Source organism: Melanostigma gelatinosum, assembly GCF_949748355.1.
Source record: "Melanostigma gelatinosum genome assembly, chromosome: 5".
Lineage (NCBI taxonomy): Eukaryota > Metazoa > Chordata > Actinopteri > Perciformes > Zoarcidae > Melanostigma > Melanostigma gelatinosum.
In genome coordinates this window covers 17,689,258-17,706,618 of record NC_136638.1, presented here as the reverse complement: position 1 = coordinate 17,706,618, position 17,361 = coordinate 17,689,258, and the positions used below count along the sequence as shown (strand labels likewise).

Genomic DNA, 17,361 nt, shown 5'->3' with positions numbered 1-17,361 from the left:
AGACAAATATCGGGAGCACATCGGCCCATCGCGGAGTCAAGGTGAAAAAAAGAGGAAACGAGAGTGAGCATCAGACTGGGAAAAAAAAGATTGAAAATGATGAAAAGTATGTGTGTCTGGGCTTCACTTGGATTGGCAACGCAGATTCCCCAAAGCCACAGTGCGTGGTGTGCAGTGAGGTTCTGGCTAACAGTCTGAAGCTCTTATTTACGTCGCCACCTGAACACCAAGCATGCCAGTGCAAGTCAAAAGCCCCTTACATTGTTTATATCGAAATTGGAGGAGTTACAAAACAGCCAAAAACAACTGCAGTCTCATTCATGTGTTGGGTCTATAAATGACGCACTACGGGCTTCATATCTGGTTACAGAATAGCGAGAAAGGGGCTACCGCACACAATCACTGAAGACGTGTGCTCACCAGCTGCCAGAGAGATGGTGGAATGTATGATTGGGGAGAAAGAAGCAAAAAAGTTGGACATGATCCCGGTGTCCAACAACACTGTGTCGCGCCGCATCGATGCTTTGTCCGAAGACATCCTGGCTACATTAGTCGCTCATTAATTGTAAATTAAATGTGATAATCTGCCTCTGAGCCTGTGCGTGTGTCCTCGCATCCGTATTGCTCTTTAAAAGTGACGCCTTGTGTAACTGAAAGTTATTGAAACTTTGTTGCAGTGTTTCAGGGCGTTTTCACACCTTCAGTTCGTTTGCTTTGTTCTGATTCAGGGATTAATATAATACAATGTTGCAGTTTCCACTTTGTTGGGTTTGTGTTCACACTGCAACATTTAACAGCGGACTAAATCTTGTAAACAAATGCCACACGCGAGCAAACTGTTCTCTCATTGGTCCGATTCTTATGCGGCTATGAAGGCTTAAAAGGCTCTGTTGCTTTTTAAAAAATTATTATTAAGGGAGGGGGGGTGCGCGAACCCGGTCGGGATGTAGAAGGGGGTGCGCGGCCCAAAAAGTTTGGGAACCGCTGCACTAATCCATACATGGAACATAGGCCTTGCATTTGTAATTCGTGATGGGTTCTTGTTGTTTTGATGCATGTAACATTCACATGGTCCTATTTTTCACATGGGCTGATGCTGTGTCAGCTACCTTTCTGTGAATACACTTACTGTAACATCAGTTACTTTTTTAGGTCAGTGTAGCAGGGCCTGTTCTACATGATCTTTTGCTTGGGCTTCCTTATGTTTTTGTGTATGTGGCCTTCTCGTCTTAGCCAAATTAAATTTGGCTAAACTAAGCAGATTTATAAAAATGACGTGCTGTGTAACCTCATATGATTTGCACAGAAGAAAACCAGTTTTGGAAAAAGAGTTCCAAGCTAGCACTTCAAGCTTCAGCATTCTCCTAATCCACTGAATGCAGGTAGAAGGTGAGTTCCTTCAAGATAATAATGATAATAATAATAATAATAGCTGGTTAGAATGATAAAACACTTTTAGCGTTTCCTTAATGGGTTGTACGTTTGCAGCCAGAACACCAAAAAGAGAAGAAAAGGTTTGAGTCTGTTGGAAGTAGGTGGCTGCTGATCTGTTGCTCTCATGAACAGTGCTTGTGAAGTCTTAGTTTTGTAGTGAACAGAACAGTTTGACCCACCAATAGATTGAATTTATTATTGAACTGTAGACAGACGGCAGCAGACAGACGTGTTTAAGTATTGTTGACGGAGACAAGATTGCTTCTCTTGTACCAACTGAAGTGCATTCGATAAAAAGTAAACCAACTACATTGATAGTCAGTGACTAGAGATCTATATACACTCAACTAAACAAAACTATTCAAATTTGCCGAAGTGATTTGTAATTTCCACCTCTAAATGTTGGATAGCAGTGGCATTTAGTGTCTAAATGTGAGAATATTTTGGCCAGCCTACTATTAAAGAAGTTTAGCAAGAAGTTTTGCTAAGAGTTGCACATTGGACTATACTGGCAATAGTGGGTATTCCGAATATTGTATCTGTCTTTTAGTTTCATAAATGTGATGGTTACGTTGGCAAGTATATAAAGGAACATCAATCTGTGATGTAAAGAGTTGACAATTAAATGTCAACAGATAACAGTGCTTTGTTTAATTTAGGCCCAAAAGACTTCGAATTAAAAAACAGATTTTGAGATTGAGGAGCCGTGTGCCAAGACTCAGGACTATTATTCCACAGAAGCATGTTTTGTGATGTATATGCCTTTACACTTGTAACATATATTTGTTTCAATGATATTGCATCCTTTCTTCTAAATTAATGAAAAAAGAAGAACCATACGTAACCTACCTAATACATGTGTTATACCATACCAGGGTCACAGAGGTTATATGTATGTGTGAAATCCTGCTGGCTAAAACGTTAACAATCCAACTACATTAGTTTTCACTGACATTGATTTTCTCGGCCCGGTTGTTATCATGCAATTGTTTGCCATTAGAAGAAAACTGTGTCGTTAGATTTCCATGTTTAATGACTTAAGCAAAGCCTTTGAGGCTTCATTAGTTTGCACAGTGGTGCAACCCAAACTAGATTGTCTAAGAAAGAGATAAAGTTAAAGCAAACAAAACTTGTGTCCTCAGGTGATCTGCCCCGTCAAAAGGGGAATGCAATGAAAAATAACCCAAAACATAAATAAATACATTTAAAAAAAAAACTTCAACATCTACAACCTTTAATTTATAGATCAAGCATTAATCATAAAAGCGCTTCAGATTCACGTTTATGGTCCAAGTCATAAAATAGCTTATTTTAATGATTTTATTCATGAGCAAAGTATTATTCAATACCTTCATGTTTCAGTGATGTATTATTTTCGCCTCCCTACCATTATAAATCAGTGCAGTGCTGTGGGATGACATGGATGCCAGCCCTCAGTTCTTTGTGCAAGAATCAGACAAGTTCTCTGTGGTGTTTGAAACACATTCTTTTCGAATATGTCTTCAGATCAACACAGCACAACTGTGTCTCTGGCAGACGGAACAAAGATTGCCCAAATTAGAAATGAAAAAAAAACTCAGAGGGAGCCAATGACCGCCAGCATTCTAACTGAAAGTACCTCAATGGCCGGTTGATATCTGCAGACACATTCTACCCAAAGCCATATTTGAGCAGCAATCAACATAATCATCAGCAAGCTGCATTTGCAGATTGCGCGGGTGTGTCGTCGGTTCTCCAATTTCACAATTTATTGTCTTCGTGTGAGCAACACTTTTTGTGCTAATCAAGCTGCATTTCTAATTCATGTTAACGTGTCAAGCTTTTCCCTGAAAGTCATCGCCTCCGTTTTATGTAGTAAAGAGGTTGATCATGTTTTTAAATAACTAATACATGCCCACGCATCAGTTAAAGTAACTGCAAACATATGATGCCTTGTCAAAAATGTTCTGCTGCACTATGAGAGGTGTCTCCATGTGCCTCATTATTTTTTTGTTTGCTTCCTTCAGTGCAAAAGTAGTTTGTGCATCATTGCCAAGAGACTGTTTAGATAATAGTGAGCCTCATCTTCCAATTTCACACTCATTGTAAAGGATACAGTTATTACGCTTTTATTTCTTGACACAGATTTCATGATCTTTGAAAAATGCCTTGTATTAGACAGTAAGGAAAAAATGTAGAAAAATAAACTACATGGAATAATAAGAGGAAATTGAAGTTTGGAAATGATTATAAGCATGCAAGCTCTCTAGGCAAGAACATGCTGCATTGCTGAGGATATTTTTCTCACCCTCTGCCTTTGCATATTTCACACTGGCGTAGTCTTCGGAGATGTAAATCATACTGAGAGAATGTGACTCTGCATGCTAAAAAGGCATAAATACGAGAGCAAAAAAATAAACAACCAGCAGATGACCTTATTACGCTCAGTGAGTACTATGCAGTCGCTATATTGCCTTTATTTGTCATTATTACCACCCGCCATTACTGTGAGTAGCAGGAATATCAATTTGACAAAGATGGCCTCTGAGTAAATTTTAGGGAGCCCCCCTGTCACGTGAGACACATCCCTACTGTTGTGAGTGGGCAGATATGGCTGTGTTTTACTACTTATGGATATTCAGTGGAAAAGCACAGAGCGGGTCTTGCTGTAATAAGGCATTTACCAATGCAGAGTAGCACTGTGCACTGTTGGAACATATGTTAATGCACTTGGCTGTGGCCAGAGAAACAGCAAGAGGTTCGGGGGAAAGAAGTGCATGGGACTGGCCTCCTGGAGCACACAGTTTCCTTCTACAAAGATATTAATATGACTGGTACTCAGTGGTGAAAGAGGAGCAAAAATTACCCTGGCAGTGAGACGAAGTTTGTTTTGGTGATGGACCCCAATTGGGTGAGGCAGGCAGGGGAAGAGAGACAGCGCTGTGCTCAGTGGCTTTTGAATATCATCAGTGGCACACTTTTAACTGACTGCACTGCCAGAGAAACTGACATAAACATATTTGAGGAAGATCTGCATGGAGCACATGGGGATATGACTGTGAGCCTTGTGTCTGTGCTTTATCAATGTTTTACCAAGTCTGTGCCACTGGCTTTGCAAGAAGGGTTGTCTGTGTTCCCACGCAAGAGTTGACAGTTACAGTACATAGTGGAACGAAGTTGTCAGAAAAATATTCAATTAAATGTATGCTGTTCGAACATCATTAGCGAACATATAAGGGAATATTATGCAGTTTAACTGCCTTTTCACTGTGTGTGCTTAGAAATGCGGAACTTCCAACAACTGCCAACAATATGTAGATTTGGAGAGCTTATGCTGACAACAAGGATGCACTGCAACTAAGTAATCGTCTCGCTTTGCTTTCACATTCATATGAACTAGTGCAATGACTGCTGGGAGACCGTGCCGATTGCTTGGCCCCCCGGAAGTTATCAAAAACAGCTCATTACTCATTGACTCCGGGGAGAAAAGTTTAGTTGTAACGTTAGTATATTCAGCATCCAGTTCACAACTGCAACGTGAACTGCAGTGAATGAGCCTGTAAAGACCTTCTGTGGACAGCCCACTTCGGATGGCACATGTGAGAAGTGTGCCTTCAAGGGCTTTCTGCCAGAGAAGCCTTTCTTCCAGAAATGTCCTTGAATTTAGTCAACAAACCTACTTGGTTAGGGTTAGGAAAAGATTGTGGTTTGGGTTGAATTAAATCTCCCATCTGCCTGCGACTCAGTCCGCAACAGCCCCCTCCCCCGCTGCTACAAAAGGCCCCAGCAATAGACACCCAAGTGTGAAGTAGATGGGGTGAACGGTCCTTGAGATATGAGGACATACAGACACACGCATACGGATATTTCTTGCTTTGTAGTTAGATTACCTGACAAACTATTCATAAACTTGACATTTGTCTCACCCGAGACTGTGGAAGATGTAGTCGCTTCCGAAATATTCAGTATATTGACTGTAAATATTTTATCAGGAGCAGAAAAGTCAAACTAGTTCTTGTGTGCTGGGTGCGTTCAATGTTGCTGTTGTTAAGCAACAACTTGTATTTTCCCTGTATAGGCAGTTGCCTTCTTTTTTACTAATCATTTCTATTCATCCATTTTATTATACTACATCAATCCCGGTAAGGGGGAAATTTGTCTCTGCATTTGACCCATCCCTGTATATAGGGAGCGGAGCGGTGGGCTGCCCATGACAGGCTCATCTGTTTTTTATCAACATTTCACTTGTAGCTGTATAAGCATTGCATTAGTGTCGTGCAACATCTTGTCTGTCCATAGTTGAGCAAATGATTACTGCACAAGTTATTTTTACGAAACCCTGACAATCATATGTTTCCACTAAACGGCATCGTGCAACACTCAAAATGCACTTATTAGTTGGGGTAAGTACAAAGAAGAAAGCGTTGCTGATGCTAAAATGAAATGTGGCAAGACTGCAGTCACCGTGAGTTCTCCCATTCACAGACATGACAGACTGCTGCCAACAATGCCACTGGTATTCTTTTGACTGATCACATGCACTTTTAACACAAATGTACAACTCGGCACACGCGGTCCAGTTGCTTCCAAATTCACAGTTCAGCAAAAGAATGTTTCCGGTCCATGATACCCCGACGGGGTAGCACCTTACTGCATTTAAAGGGAGAGCATGATTAGACAACGAGCACCAGCTGTGCCAGTCAACTCACCTGGCACTGCTCTCTAATGAGCCTCTCTCGTTCACACAACTGAATGCCAACCATGACCACCTCCACATGCAACAATGATAGTTAGTATAACTGGGCTAGTAGGCTCAGGTATATTGAATTTGTATAATCTGTGGCTTCCAATAGCCGATTGGTTAGGGTAAGCCTGTTACATAACGGAATAATAAAGGCCCCAAAAATGATCAAGTTTATATATATATGTGTATGAATTTTATAATCGGCTTAGTGTGTCTCTTCATTTAACGATGATAAGAAAGACTGACTACTCTTTGTAAAGTAGAATTACATAATAAGGGCTAAGATTATTATTTATATCGTATACTGAGACACAGCAAACGTATAACAGCAATGATGTTCTGACTTACCACCCACAGTAAATGGTTGCAGAGTAGATTACAGATGCACACATAATGCAATTTTCTCTGTGATAAATCTCATCTCTTACAATAAAATGTATCTCAGTGCAATGGTCAGGTAACATTTAACTCAAAATAGCAACAGACGCAGTCTTTTTGAAGTGAGACCCATCAACAATTCAGCACAGAGAAGGCAATTACTCTTCGAGACGTTGATAAAGTAGCATTACCGCTTGTTCACAGTCGTTGGAATAGTTCATATTTAACAAGCTTCTTTGTAAAATCCTTATGCTTGTGGTGATATGTGAAGAATGGCAGTGAATACATTTTGAAACCCAGATGAAATTAGCTAAATATATATTATAGCTAACCATTTGGCTATAAATTCTCTTTCTAAATTAAAGTCAGAAGCAACTCCCAGTTTTCGCGAGATCATTTCCATAAATGTTCTAAAACAAATCATTAATCAGTATCATCATCGTGCCTCATGTTTGCCAGTGAGTGACACACATTCTGGCTTTGCTTCAAACATGAGCCTGTGATACAGTATGCCATTGCACATCACAATCTATGTACAATGCCTCTGCCAGTCTCAATGAAGAAAACTGTCAGGCGTTTCAATGGGAGAGAGAGATCAAACGGATGAACAATTCAACGTTAGCAGATCTTGATAAACTGAAGTTTTGACACATCAAGGGGCTTTTCGTTCTCGTTTCCACCATGGTTCGTCTTTGACAATACACTTAGTGGCCACTTTATTACACGTACCTCCCCATTAATGCGGCTCACTCCCCCAGACACTGCGTCAAGCCTTTTTCACTCACTATGCAGCAGACAGCAATTGCAGAGGAGGCTGAGAGGTTCACTTACTGTCCAGCTAAACCAGTAGGCTCCACGCATGTGTCACCGACATCTACAGTATATCTAGTTTAATTCCAGTCAAATGCAACAACTTTTAAATTCTGCGTGTGTGTGTGTGTGAGTGAGTGAGTGAGTGGGCATCTCTGTTTGACACCGTCCTTGACTGCTGACTCCTCACTGCTCTTAACCATCCGGTAGGGATCAGCAACTGCTTCAGTTTAGACTCTTGTTTCCGCTACGGATTATGAATAGTTCCTCCCTCGATTTGCCCGATTTAGATAATACATTTGCATGTATAACCATCACTCAGCAAATTGCAAACTACACCGAGCACTGGCTACAATGGAGCGCTACTTCCTATGTTGGTAGGAAGAGCGCTAGTTAGCTGTTAGCAGCTGGTGGGAGTCCTAGAGTGTGTTAGGCCAACAGACCTAACAGCACAGCACGACTGACAATTTGTGGTCAGAGGAAGTGTTACAGTCAATATGAAGCGCTACACAGTGAACTGCAGTTTAGCTGAACGGAGCCGGTGCAGGCAGCTGCATAGATTAACATGAGAGCATATCTGTTGCGTGAGACGGCCGAGTGAAAAAAGCTACTAATACGCTTGCAGTCAAGACAGGGGGTTGACAATTGTGGTCTGTATTCATTCAATCAAACATTACAGCAGCGGCCACTGCGGACACACCTGGTGGAGATCTGCACTCTGCTGAGTACACTGTTCTATTTTTTTTTTTTTACTGATTCTGTACAAAGTGCCCTATTTAGCGAAAGAAAAGCTGCAGTGATGAGGTGGTGTGAACATCTGCATACTGTGACACACGGAAGACCTTTGGACTGGATAAACATGACATTTTACAGAAGTTTCAGTGTAGACACATGGTCTATAAAACTCAATCTCTGAAGAGTGGAGAAATCTTACCTCGTTTTACAAAAGGTTCTCTTGCATCGTGCAGATTGTCAGAATCTAATTTAAACTCTATGGATCTCTCTTGTATCAACATCAGAGGGCGTTTGTTGGTTTTAATGGTAGTGGGAAATGTTTTCTTTGCACAATTAGGCCCATACATACATACATACGCATGCATGCATGCGTATTAGTATGCATGCATGCATGCAAGTGTATTAGTAGCTTTTTTCACTCGGCCGTCTCACGCAACAGATATGCTCTCATGTTAATGCATGCATGCATGCATACATACATACATACATGCATGCATACATACATACATACATACATACATACATACATACATACAAGCCACAGTATACTTTACAGATTAGTCTGTTAGCAAATGGATGCTGGAGTAATCTTCGTCCAGTGTATATTTAATTTGAAGTTTACACAACACACATAAGCAGTTCAGGCTTGTTTTGATGAGGTTGTGAAAACACTAAATAATGGGAAAAAGCAAATTAAACAAAAACAAACTTTTAAATAAATTCTAAACAGCGTACTTAAAAAGGCAATTCCCCGGAACAGTGCAGAACTTTTTGTTTTGGCAGTACAACTATTTTGTGATGTTCAGGAAAAGATCATGGTTGAAATAAGTGAAAAGCATAAAATAACTGTATGTTATCACAAAAATAAGGTTATGTGATTCAATTGTTTAGTTGTCAACCCTGTATCCTAAAAAGTACGTTCTCCCCAAACTAAAATGCATTCTCAATTACGTTTGACCATAAACGTATTTTTTCCCTGATTATGTTTGTGTTTGACGTATTACAAAATACGTTTCAAATCAACATTTTTTTTCCCTCTCCACCACCGCCTCTCCTCCCTATTATGCCGTCAGAATACTACCGCAACACGCCGCCCGTCTCCGGCAGAAATGCGCTGATCCACGCACGGGGGGACGTGGTTATGGTGAGGGTAAGAGTAAGGACAGGGTTAGGGTTAGTAAATAAAGGCAAGGCAGATCACAGAAAAATAATAAAGAGTAGAGTATGGCAAAGATATGTTGATTAGAAACGTATTTGTAATATGTCAAACACAAACGTAATCAGGGAGAAAATATGTTTCAGGGAGAAAATACGTTTATGGTCAAACGTCATTGAGAATGCATTTTAGTTTCGGGGGAACGTAATTTTTAGGAGATAGGGCTCTTAGTTGTTGTGTATTGTAACAGTAAATACAACATTGATACACATAAGGTAAACATACAAAAGATAAAAAGCTAGTATGCTAAGACATTAGCGAAGCATAACTAGGATGTAATGTTAGTGTTGTTGGGGGTATTGAAGGGCAAGATGTTCATCTCAGCAATGCAACGAATACTCGATATTGTGGGAAACAAATAGGAGCTTGAATGAAAGCAGAAAAAGGCCTCGTGTGCCAGTACTTGGTGTGCTTATGATAGTTTTGCTTCTATAAATACAGCCAACATTGTCGCTGACCAGGCGCAACCCTTCATATTGACAGGCTCCCGTTTTTTGTCGAGGGGATTTTCTAGCAAGATAATGTGTCGTTGTTTGAAGACAGTTCCAGGAAATTACTTTACTTTACTCCAATGTTCTGCACAGTCCCCAGATCACAGCCTAATAAAACACTTGTGGGATGAGGTGAAGTGGGATGTTCACAGAATTTGCGCCACTGAAAACCTGCAAAAACTACGCCGTCAAGTCAGTATACATCATCCCAATGGAACATTTCTGGCATCTTGTTTAATCAATGCCTCAAAAAAAAAAGTTGCGGTTCTGAGGGTCGAAAAGTGCCACACACAGTAATACCAAGGTGTACCGAATAAAATTGTCAATGAGTGTATTTACAACCCTGGTAAAGGGACTACACTTCAGTCACAGACCTCCGGCTGAAATAGTCCTTCCCTTCTTTAACTTCTTAGCATCGACACCATGACATCCGGAATTTGCATAGTAGTAAAGATCAATGTAGCTCTTGGAGGCTGGTGTGGCACTTATTCAAAAGAGCTCCCCTCTTTCTCCCTAGTGTAGTCTTGAGCGAAAGGGGGTGAGCAGGCAGCGAGTGATGTGGGTAAAGAAAGCCAGACACTTGCTCAGCCGGAGTCAACCTCAAAGAGCATTTTGTCATGTATCTTCTTTTGGTAAAGTACCTGCAACCCTCTTCACATCACCACTGAATCAAGGTCTGTTTCTAACGATTTGATGCTGTTTGATGTCGATGTTGAGATGTGAAACAAGTAAAACTGGCAGAGCATTTTATTTTTTTTTTACATTTTTTTTTTCTGTCTTCATCTTTTAGCACGAGTGATTTTTGGAAAGCGATAATTATTAAGTTAGATGTCACTGCATTATGAAGAATGTCCTTCAAGCTGGCCAGATTTCAAGGGACAGCTTGACAAAACTCACTTTGAATTTGGTTGAAAGCATGTCTAATTGAATTTTGATACGTAATTAAATCAAGCAATAAATCAGCCCAGATCCCACTGCAACCGGCAATTCAACACTCCCGAGCACCACAAGCTAATTATGATGAAGTTATTATCTGAGCCAAAGGGAGTACTCCGAATGGCTCCTTCTGCATCATGGAGAATCTTTTCAACTAGACTGTACTCAACCTTGAGGAAAGGGCATCTCTCATGTTAAGGATCCAGGAGATCCTATAAATGTCACTCACTTGGTTGGAAATGTATCAATGTTGAAACATTGTCCCACTTTAAATTAAAGCAGGTGATTAAAGCACTAGTGAAATGTTTTTGACCCGCGTGTATGCATTAACACATTGATGCACCAAGCCAGAAATGATCTGATGCGTTGCAAATCAACAATTACAGCTGGTAGTAATTTCTCTGAATAATCCCTTGTGTAGGAAGTGACGATATTGATTTCACATGGATTAAGAGCATTGTCCTCATCATCTGATTTCCAGTCTCGTATGGTTAATCAATTACATTCCCCTGCCATTTAAGTATGCTTTAGATGCCATGCACCACACGTGTAAGCTCATGGCACGAGGTATTAAATCAAGTCTAATTATAACTTTGCAGCTATGTGTCACATCACTCTCATAATACCTTCCTTAAGAAGACAAATTGGTTAGTCGGTAAATCGGGGTGTAAAACAAAAATTAGTAGTTCGTTATGTCTGCCACATGAACCTTGTACATAAATATGCATACATGAATAAGGTGTGTATTAATGATCAGCCTGCTTGAAGCTGAGCAATCTTTTACAAACTCATGAAGAAGTGAAAAGGGCAAAATTCTCCAACTCCCCAGACAACCATACCAGATCTAGCTGGTATGGCTTTCGTAAATGAATCCTCTGCAACAATTACCGGAGTAGCCTCCTTCTGCATAATTTGATGAGCAAAGAGAAAATTGATGAACTTTTTTTAATCATTACGCCGCTTGGGATTCTGACACAAGCGCCACAGAGAGAGGAGGGGGTCTACCACTACAGCTGCCAGGGAGCTGCTTTTTTTCTCCTTTCTTCTTCCTTTCTCTCTTTTCCTCTTCCCACCTCCCCTTTTTTTAATTCACCCAATTTGTCGGTCCAAATGAAACAGCAAAAGGTTAGAGTGTGGAGTAATTAACAGCAGCTAGCCTAATGAAATTAGGAGGGGGCGGTAGACTGGAAGGATCAATACCTCGCTTGGAATGAAGCAAGAGGGGGGATTGTCCAGGGAAAACACACATATACAGACCACTTAATAATAATAAGCTGATGAAAAGGCAACATGTTGTCCACTTGTAAATCAAAATTGGTTCGAACACACTCCGACGTTATTGCCGTCTAGTAATTGTGTTAAAGGAAAGCTGCTCCTTGTGCACGCTCATGAAGTGTACAGGATTTACATCACCTCGTGTGGTTTGCTGAGAGGGTTTCCCTTTATTGAATGTCAATAAGTACATCAATACACTTTGGACAACTGAACACCAATGCAGAGGGAAATGGGGATTCTATTTATCTAAGCCTACACTTAAGTATATTGAAGACTTTATTCGCCCCTTTTGATGAGGAGGTGTTTTGTTTGCAACAGTTTTATCACGCTGTCTAAGACATGCTGCGTTCGCCAGAAATATAAGGGATGCAAACTTGAACTCTGCCCACTGTTTCTTGGCTGAGACATCCACGGCACATACACTAGCAGATGGCATGCACGTCCAGGTTTTCCATAGTGGATATTTTTATTATGCCTGCATATGTGACTGTGACACGGCTACCTGACAAAGCTGTCATTTTCCTTCTCTTGATGAATCCAGCCACGTTCATCTCACCCGTAGGGATAACCACTTGATAGCAGGCCAGGTGCTTTTCTCCCACCTTCTCTAAACAGTTTAAGTCGTAGATGGTGGCACTGCCCAGACATTTCTGGTACACAGAGTAGACCTGACAAGTCCTGCCTGACCATTATTTCCACAGACTTCATGCAGGAAGACGAGCTGAATTGAACAGCTCCCGAGTCAGTCAAAACAAATGTGAAATACGCCAAGGACGAGCTTTGCCAGCTCAAGAGACTATGGCTGGCTGGCATGCTTCCTGTCTCTTTGCCTCACTCTGTGCTTCTCCCCACCTTCAAAGGTATTTACACTATGGAGTACACTGTAATGTGGGAGGCTGTCGAGATGGGAGCAGCAGATATCATTAGTGTTAAACTATTAGGAGCATGGGGACCCCTGGGATGAGGGTCTTTTTAAAGCTTTCAGTCCAACTTGAAGTTATCACATCATACATTCTTTAAAATGATTTTTTCACAAACTGCAGCAAAGCGTCTACAGGTACCGTTATTTAAGACTTTGACCTTACTGCTGATGGATACAACTCAACAAAGCTTTGTACTGTGATGCTGTCCTATTCCTGACAGATTGACGAGGTCAGCCAATTTAGTATGGACGTATAAGCACTGGGTTTTTATTTTCTATATCATATTAATGTAGTGGAATACGTCCTTGCTTGTGAAGCCAACTGATCATTTTGAGACCTGTCATCGTAATTGCTGAAAATGAGCACAAGGAATATGAAGTTGATTGTTATTCCTTAGTTCTCTCAAGTTGACGGGGCTCTGTGTCATCAAGCTCACAGAGGTTAAGGGGAAAAACTATCAAAGAAATGGAAATAACAAGGAAATCGACATAGTAGTTATTTGATGTGTTTTAAGGTACGTGTGAGACAGCTCTCCAAGAATTGTCACTTATCACTTAAAATAAATAGGGTTGCTGTGTTTGCTGTTGTCTCCCCATCATTACTTGTAACGAGCAAGCTTTCCTGTTAGCTCCATCTTTTATTGCTCCGATATCACAGTTCAGGAATTTTGAAATGAAACACAAGCTTACTAATGAAATTAATAACGACCAACTGTGCTTATGTTGGCAACCCAATAGTTGTGTAAAAGATGTTGCTTCGCTTTCATGCCGCTTCTAAAGAGGCATTTAAAGTAATGAATTCAGAACTCTTTGGCCTGTTGTTCTAGGTTAGAAATCTAGATTAATTTAGATTCATCTTTATACTCTAAATGTACTGAGGGAGATTTACGAGCGTATGTTCAAAAGATGATGGGAAATTCTCTTTGTAATATCCCCGGTATACAGTGGGCTCATTGTCTTTTCTTTTTGCACACTGCAGGCTTCACCGTAGATATAATATTAGCTACCCTCCAGCAACCTATGCACAGCTGGAATGCACTCTCACCTACCTTCAGACTATAACCCTTTCCCTTTACCTCTATTGCAGCCCTCCAACCTGTCTCGAGTTCATGCTGTAACTCAGTGCTCGGGAACAGATAGACAGTGCTTTACATGTACAAAAGTAAATATCTGCGTGTGGTGTGAAAGCATGCCATACAGTGTTACAGTATTTTAAATGCTCCTACCTATATACCTTCATTGTGCAGTGACTGTCTCAAAATTGGGATTCATTTGGATACAGAAACATAGCACAATAAGGTCTGGTGTTTTTAATCAATTATTTATCCAATATTTGAATGATCAGAGTGCCTGGGGGTGATCAAAGGCTCGGTTTGAGCTCCACTGCCTCTGCTCACGCAGTCATCCCTCTCTACTTTGATGTGGTTCACCAACAAATGCACTTATCTTAAGCATAACTCTCTCCCAGGCATGCATGTGGGTGCTTTGAAACCGCTGGTTTGAGAGGCGTACATAAAGAGAGAAGGTCATTGACCAATCCATACTGAGGAGGGAAGAAAAAGAAAAGTCATACATTTATGGTCTCCAGCAATCAGATGTACAACTGCTGTTTCGAATGTCATCCAAGTATGAGACAAGCATAGGTCACCTTCGCAGATCCCTCATGAACATTATCATATATTTAATTGGTTCGCAGGGTCTCTAACTTGAAGTATGTGCCACGAGATGCTGAATAAAACATTACTTGGAGGAGAAACAACAGCTTGATGGCAGCCTCAAGTAAAATCCTGCTTTAAATGACCAGTCACTGGATGCAAATGAGTCCTGACAAATGTTGTGCTCAATTATGCAAAAAAAGGAAAAGAAAAGAACGTACTGTATATCATTTTGAATTACATTTATTTAAGAAATATTTTACATTCGTTATCCCTTTCAATTCATTTATATGGGTTAGTGCTGTATCATGTTCCAGCCATAATGTCAGACTGATGTGTGTAGTATACAGTAGGTGTAGTTGAATTATACTCACCAGTTTATAAGGTTATAAGACAAATAGAGACATAACCTACACATGTTTCCATATGCAGAACATTCCTGTAGATTGTGTCTATATTTTATGATAATCTTTGCATAATAATTGCATGCCTCATATTAAATAGAAAGTAATCCAGACATCAGTAATTGTATATATCAATCCTTTCTAATCTTAACGATTATGGTAACTGCACTTTTGAGATCATAGTTCATGGATTTAGTATAACATTTTACGAATGGACCACCTAATGAATGCAGGGGCCTCATAGCAGGACAGTTCAGTTAGCAACAAAAAATGTTTGAGGTTGGTCATAGCATGAAGTTGTTGTTGTTAAGTAACAGCCACACCCACAACTCAGTCATCAACAGAGTCATCAACGATATTCAACTATATTCACTCTAGTTTGACTAGATGCCTCATGGCAATGCGATGACTTTATGTTGACCTGTATACATTTCGATAATATGCCCTTCTCCAACTCGAAACATGACTCATTATAAATAATCTACAATGCAATGGTTTTACTGCCGTTATCTGTCAGAAGTTTGGAGACCATTTCGTTCAGTTGTCCACCATGAAGCCCCATTTTGTTTTGATGAATAGCTTTGGGTGTACTGCTCTATTGCTCAGTTAGCAGCATCCCTGGGTGAACAATTACAGTGAGATAATCTGTTGACATGAATGTGTTTCCTGTTCATTGTCTCACCATTCTACCCCAGCAGTCCTTTTTGATTCTCCCTGTCTAAGTGGCTCCTCAGTGCCAGATTTATTTAATTCTCTTTGAAAATCAAGTCATGTAGATTATTATACACAGTACAAAGAAAACAAAATTGGTGATTAAAAATGAAATACTCTTATCTCTCTGTGAGTTATCTCAGTCCCCAGAGAGAGGATGCTATTTTGCAGGCTTGCAGTTGTCTTTTGTTCCCAATTTAGAAGCTTGTCGCTGTTTATTGTTAATTTTTGATGCTTCATTTGATATTCTTTTCACTTTCCTGCCTGACATGCCGAGCAAACATCTTTATGAAAGTGTCAGTTGTATGGCATGTGTTGTCAGGATGTCAGCTTTGCCCTATTCTTTACATTTCTGGGGAGAGGGTGTGTACTCTGCAGCCCGGTTTGTCGGCGTGCCAACTGAGCACGGAAATCTGCTTCAAAAAACTCTGTGGAAGAAATCAATATGTATCCTAAATCTCAATTCCAACTTAAAAAAAAGACTTTAAACCACAAAATCTATGAGGCTGTCAATTGTGAACTCTGACTGACTTTAAGACTGGAAAGTTCCCAGTGCAGTTTCCTTTGTTGGTTTCTCTCTCTCACACACACACACACACACACACACACACACACACACACACACACACACACATGCACACACACACACACACACACACACACACACACACAGTAAATGCTCTGTAGAGTTACAGTCAGACAGTGATGTGAAATGTCTTTTTGTCTTTGCAGGAGGCCTGTCAACTTGGCAAGATAACCTCTGTGAACGTAAGTCTGTTCTCTGCTCATTCTTGCATGTCAATTTCCATAAGCATGAAGTTTATTACCATATTTCACACAAGTTACACCTATGTTGACGTTAGTAAACGTTATAAACCATGAAAACATTGTTATGTCTTAAAAACAGAATATCTATAATATAATATCGATGCAAGGTTTTCATCCAATAGCGATGATTCATCTATTAATATTCATGACTCCACTTGTTCTTTTTTTATATTTTCCTGTTAAGTTGCTACATCACTGTCATGCCCATATTTTTGCATGGATTCTTCCATCCTTGTCGTATTGTATTGGTACTAGTGCAGCGCCTGTTTAAAATATGCTCGCTCAGAACCGGCAGAATGCTTGGAATGTGGTGTAGCTGGTTGCAGTTTTCTCACATACCGCTCATACAAACAATTTAACCGAGCAATACACCTGTCAATCATAGTTGCGGCACACACCCAAGTCGCGGCTTCTCAAGGTGAGAAACAACAACAGAGACATACACAGATTCACGGGGAAAAAACTCCAGGGGCAACCTTTACCGTGAGGCAAGGTAGGAAACTGCCTCAGGGCACAACTAAAATGGCCCCAAACTGATATAGATTTGTTATGATCTTTAGATATTACAAATATTGAGTTACCATACCGTCATTGTGCCCCCAAATAACTTTCAATAGGGCCCAGCAAGCCCTCAGAAAATAGGCGTTCCGAGACCAAATTAATTAAATATAAAAGAGCACCAGTCTAAAACTTGTGCTCAGCAGAGATGTGCATAATACGTTTCTTGTAAATAAGTTGTTCACTATGAAAAAGCATTAAAAATATGACATATTGATTGACCAAGACAACCGGAAGTTATCTAGTTGACTAAGGAGGGGGTAGCCCTTCTTACTGTGAACTTTA

The 17,361-nt window shown here is 40.3% G+C and overlaps 1 protein-coding gene across 1 annotated transcript in view; it reads left to right on the top strand.

Annotated features, from left to right (window-relative positions):
* The window catches only part of pcdh11 (protocadherin 11), a gene marked incomplete at its 3' end in the record, with an annotated part of 122,264 nt that overhangs the window by 55,257 nt on the left and 49,646 nt on the right, over positions 1 to 17,361 (top strand). The window contains exon 5 of the mRNA XM_079268842.1: positions 16,423 to 16,458. Within this exon, the coding sequence (XP_079124968.1) occupies positions 16,423 to 16,458 (36 nt within the window). The remainder of the gene's footprint in view (positions 1 to 16,422; positions 16,459 to 17,361) is intronic.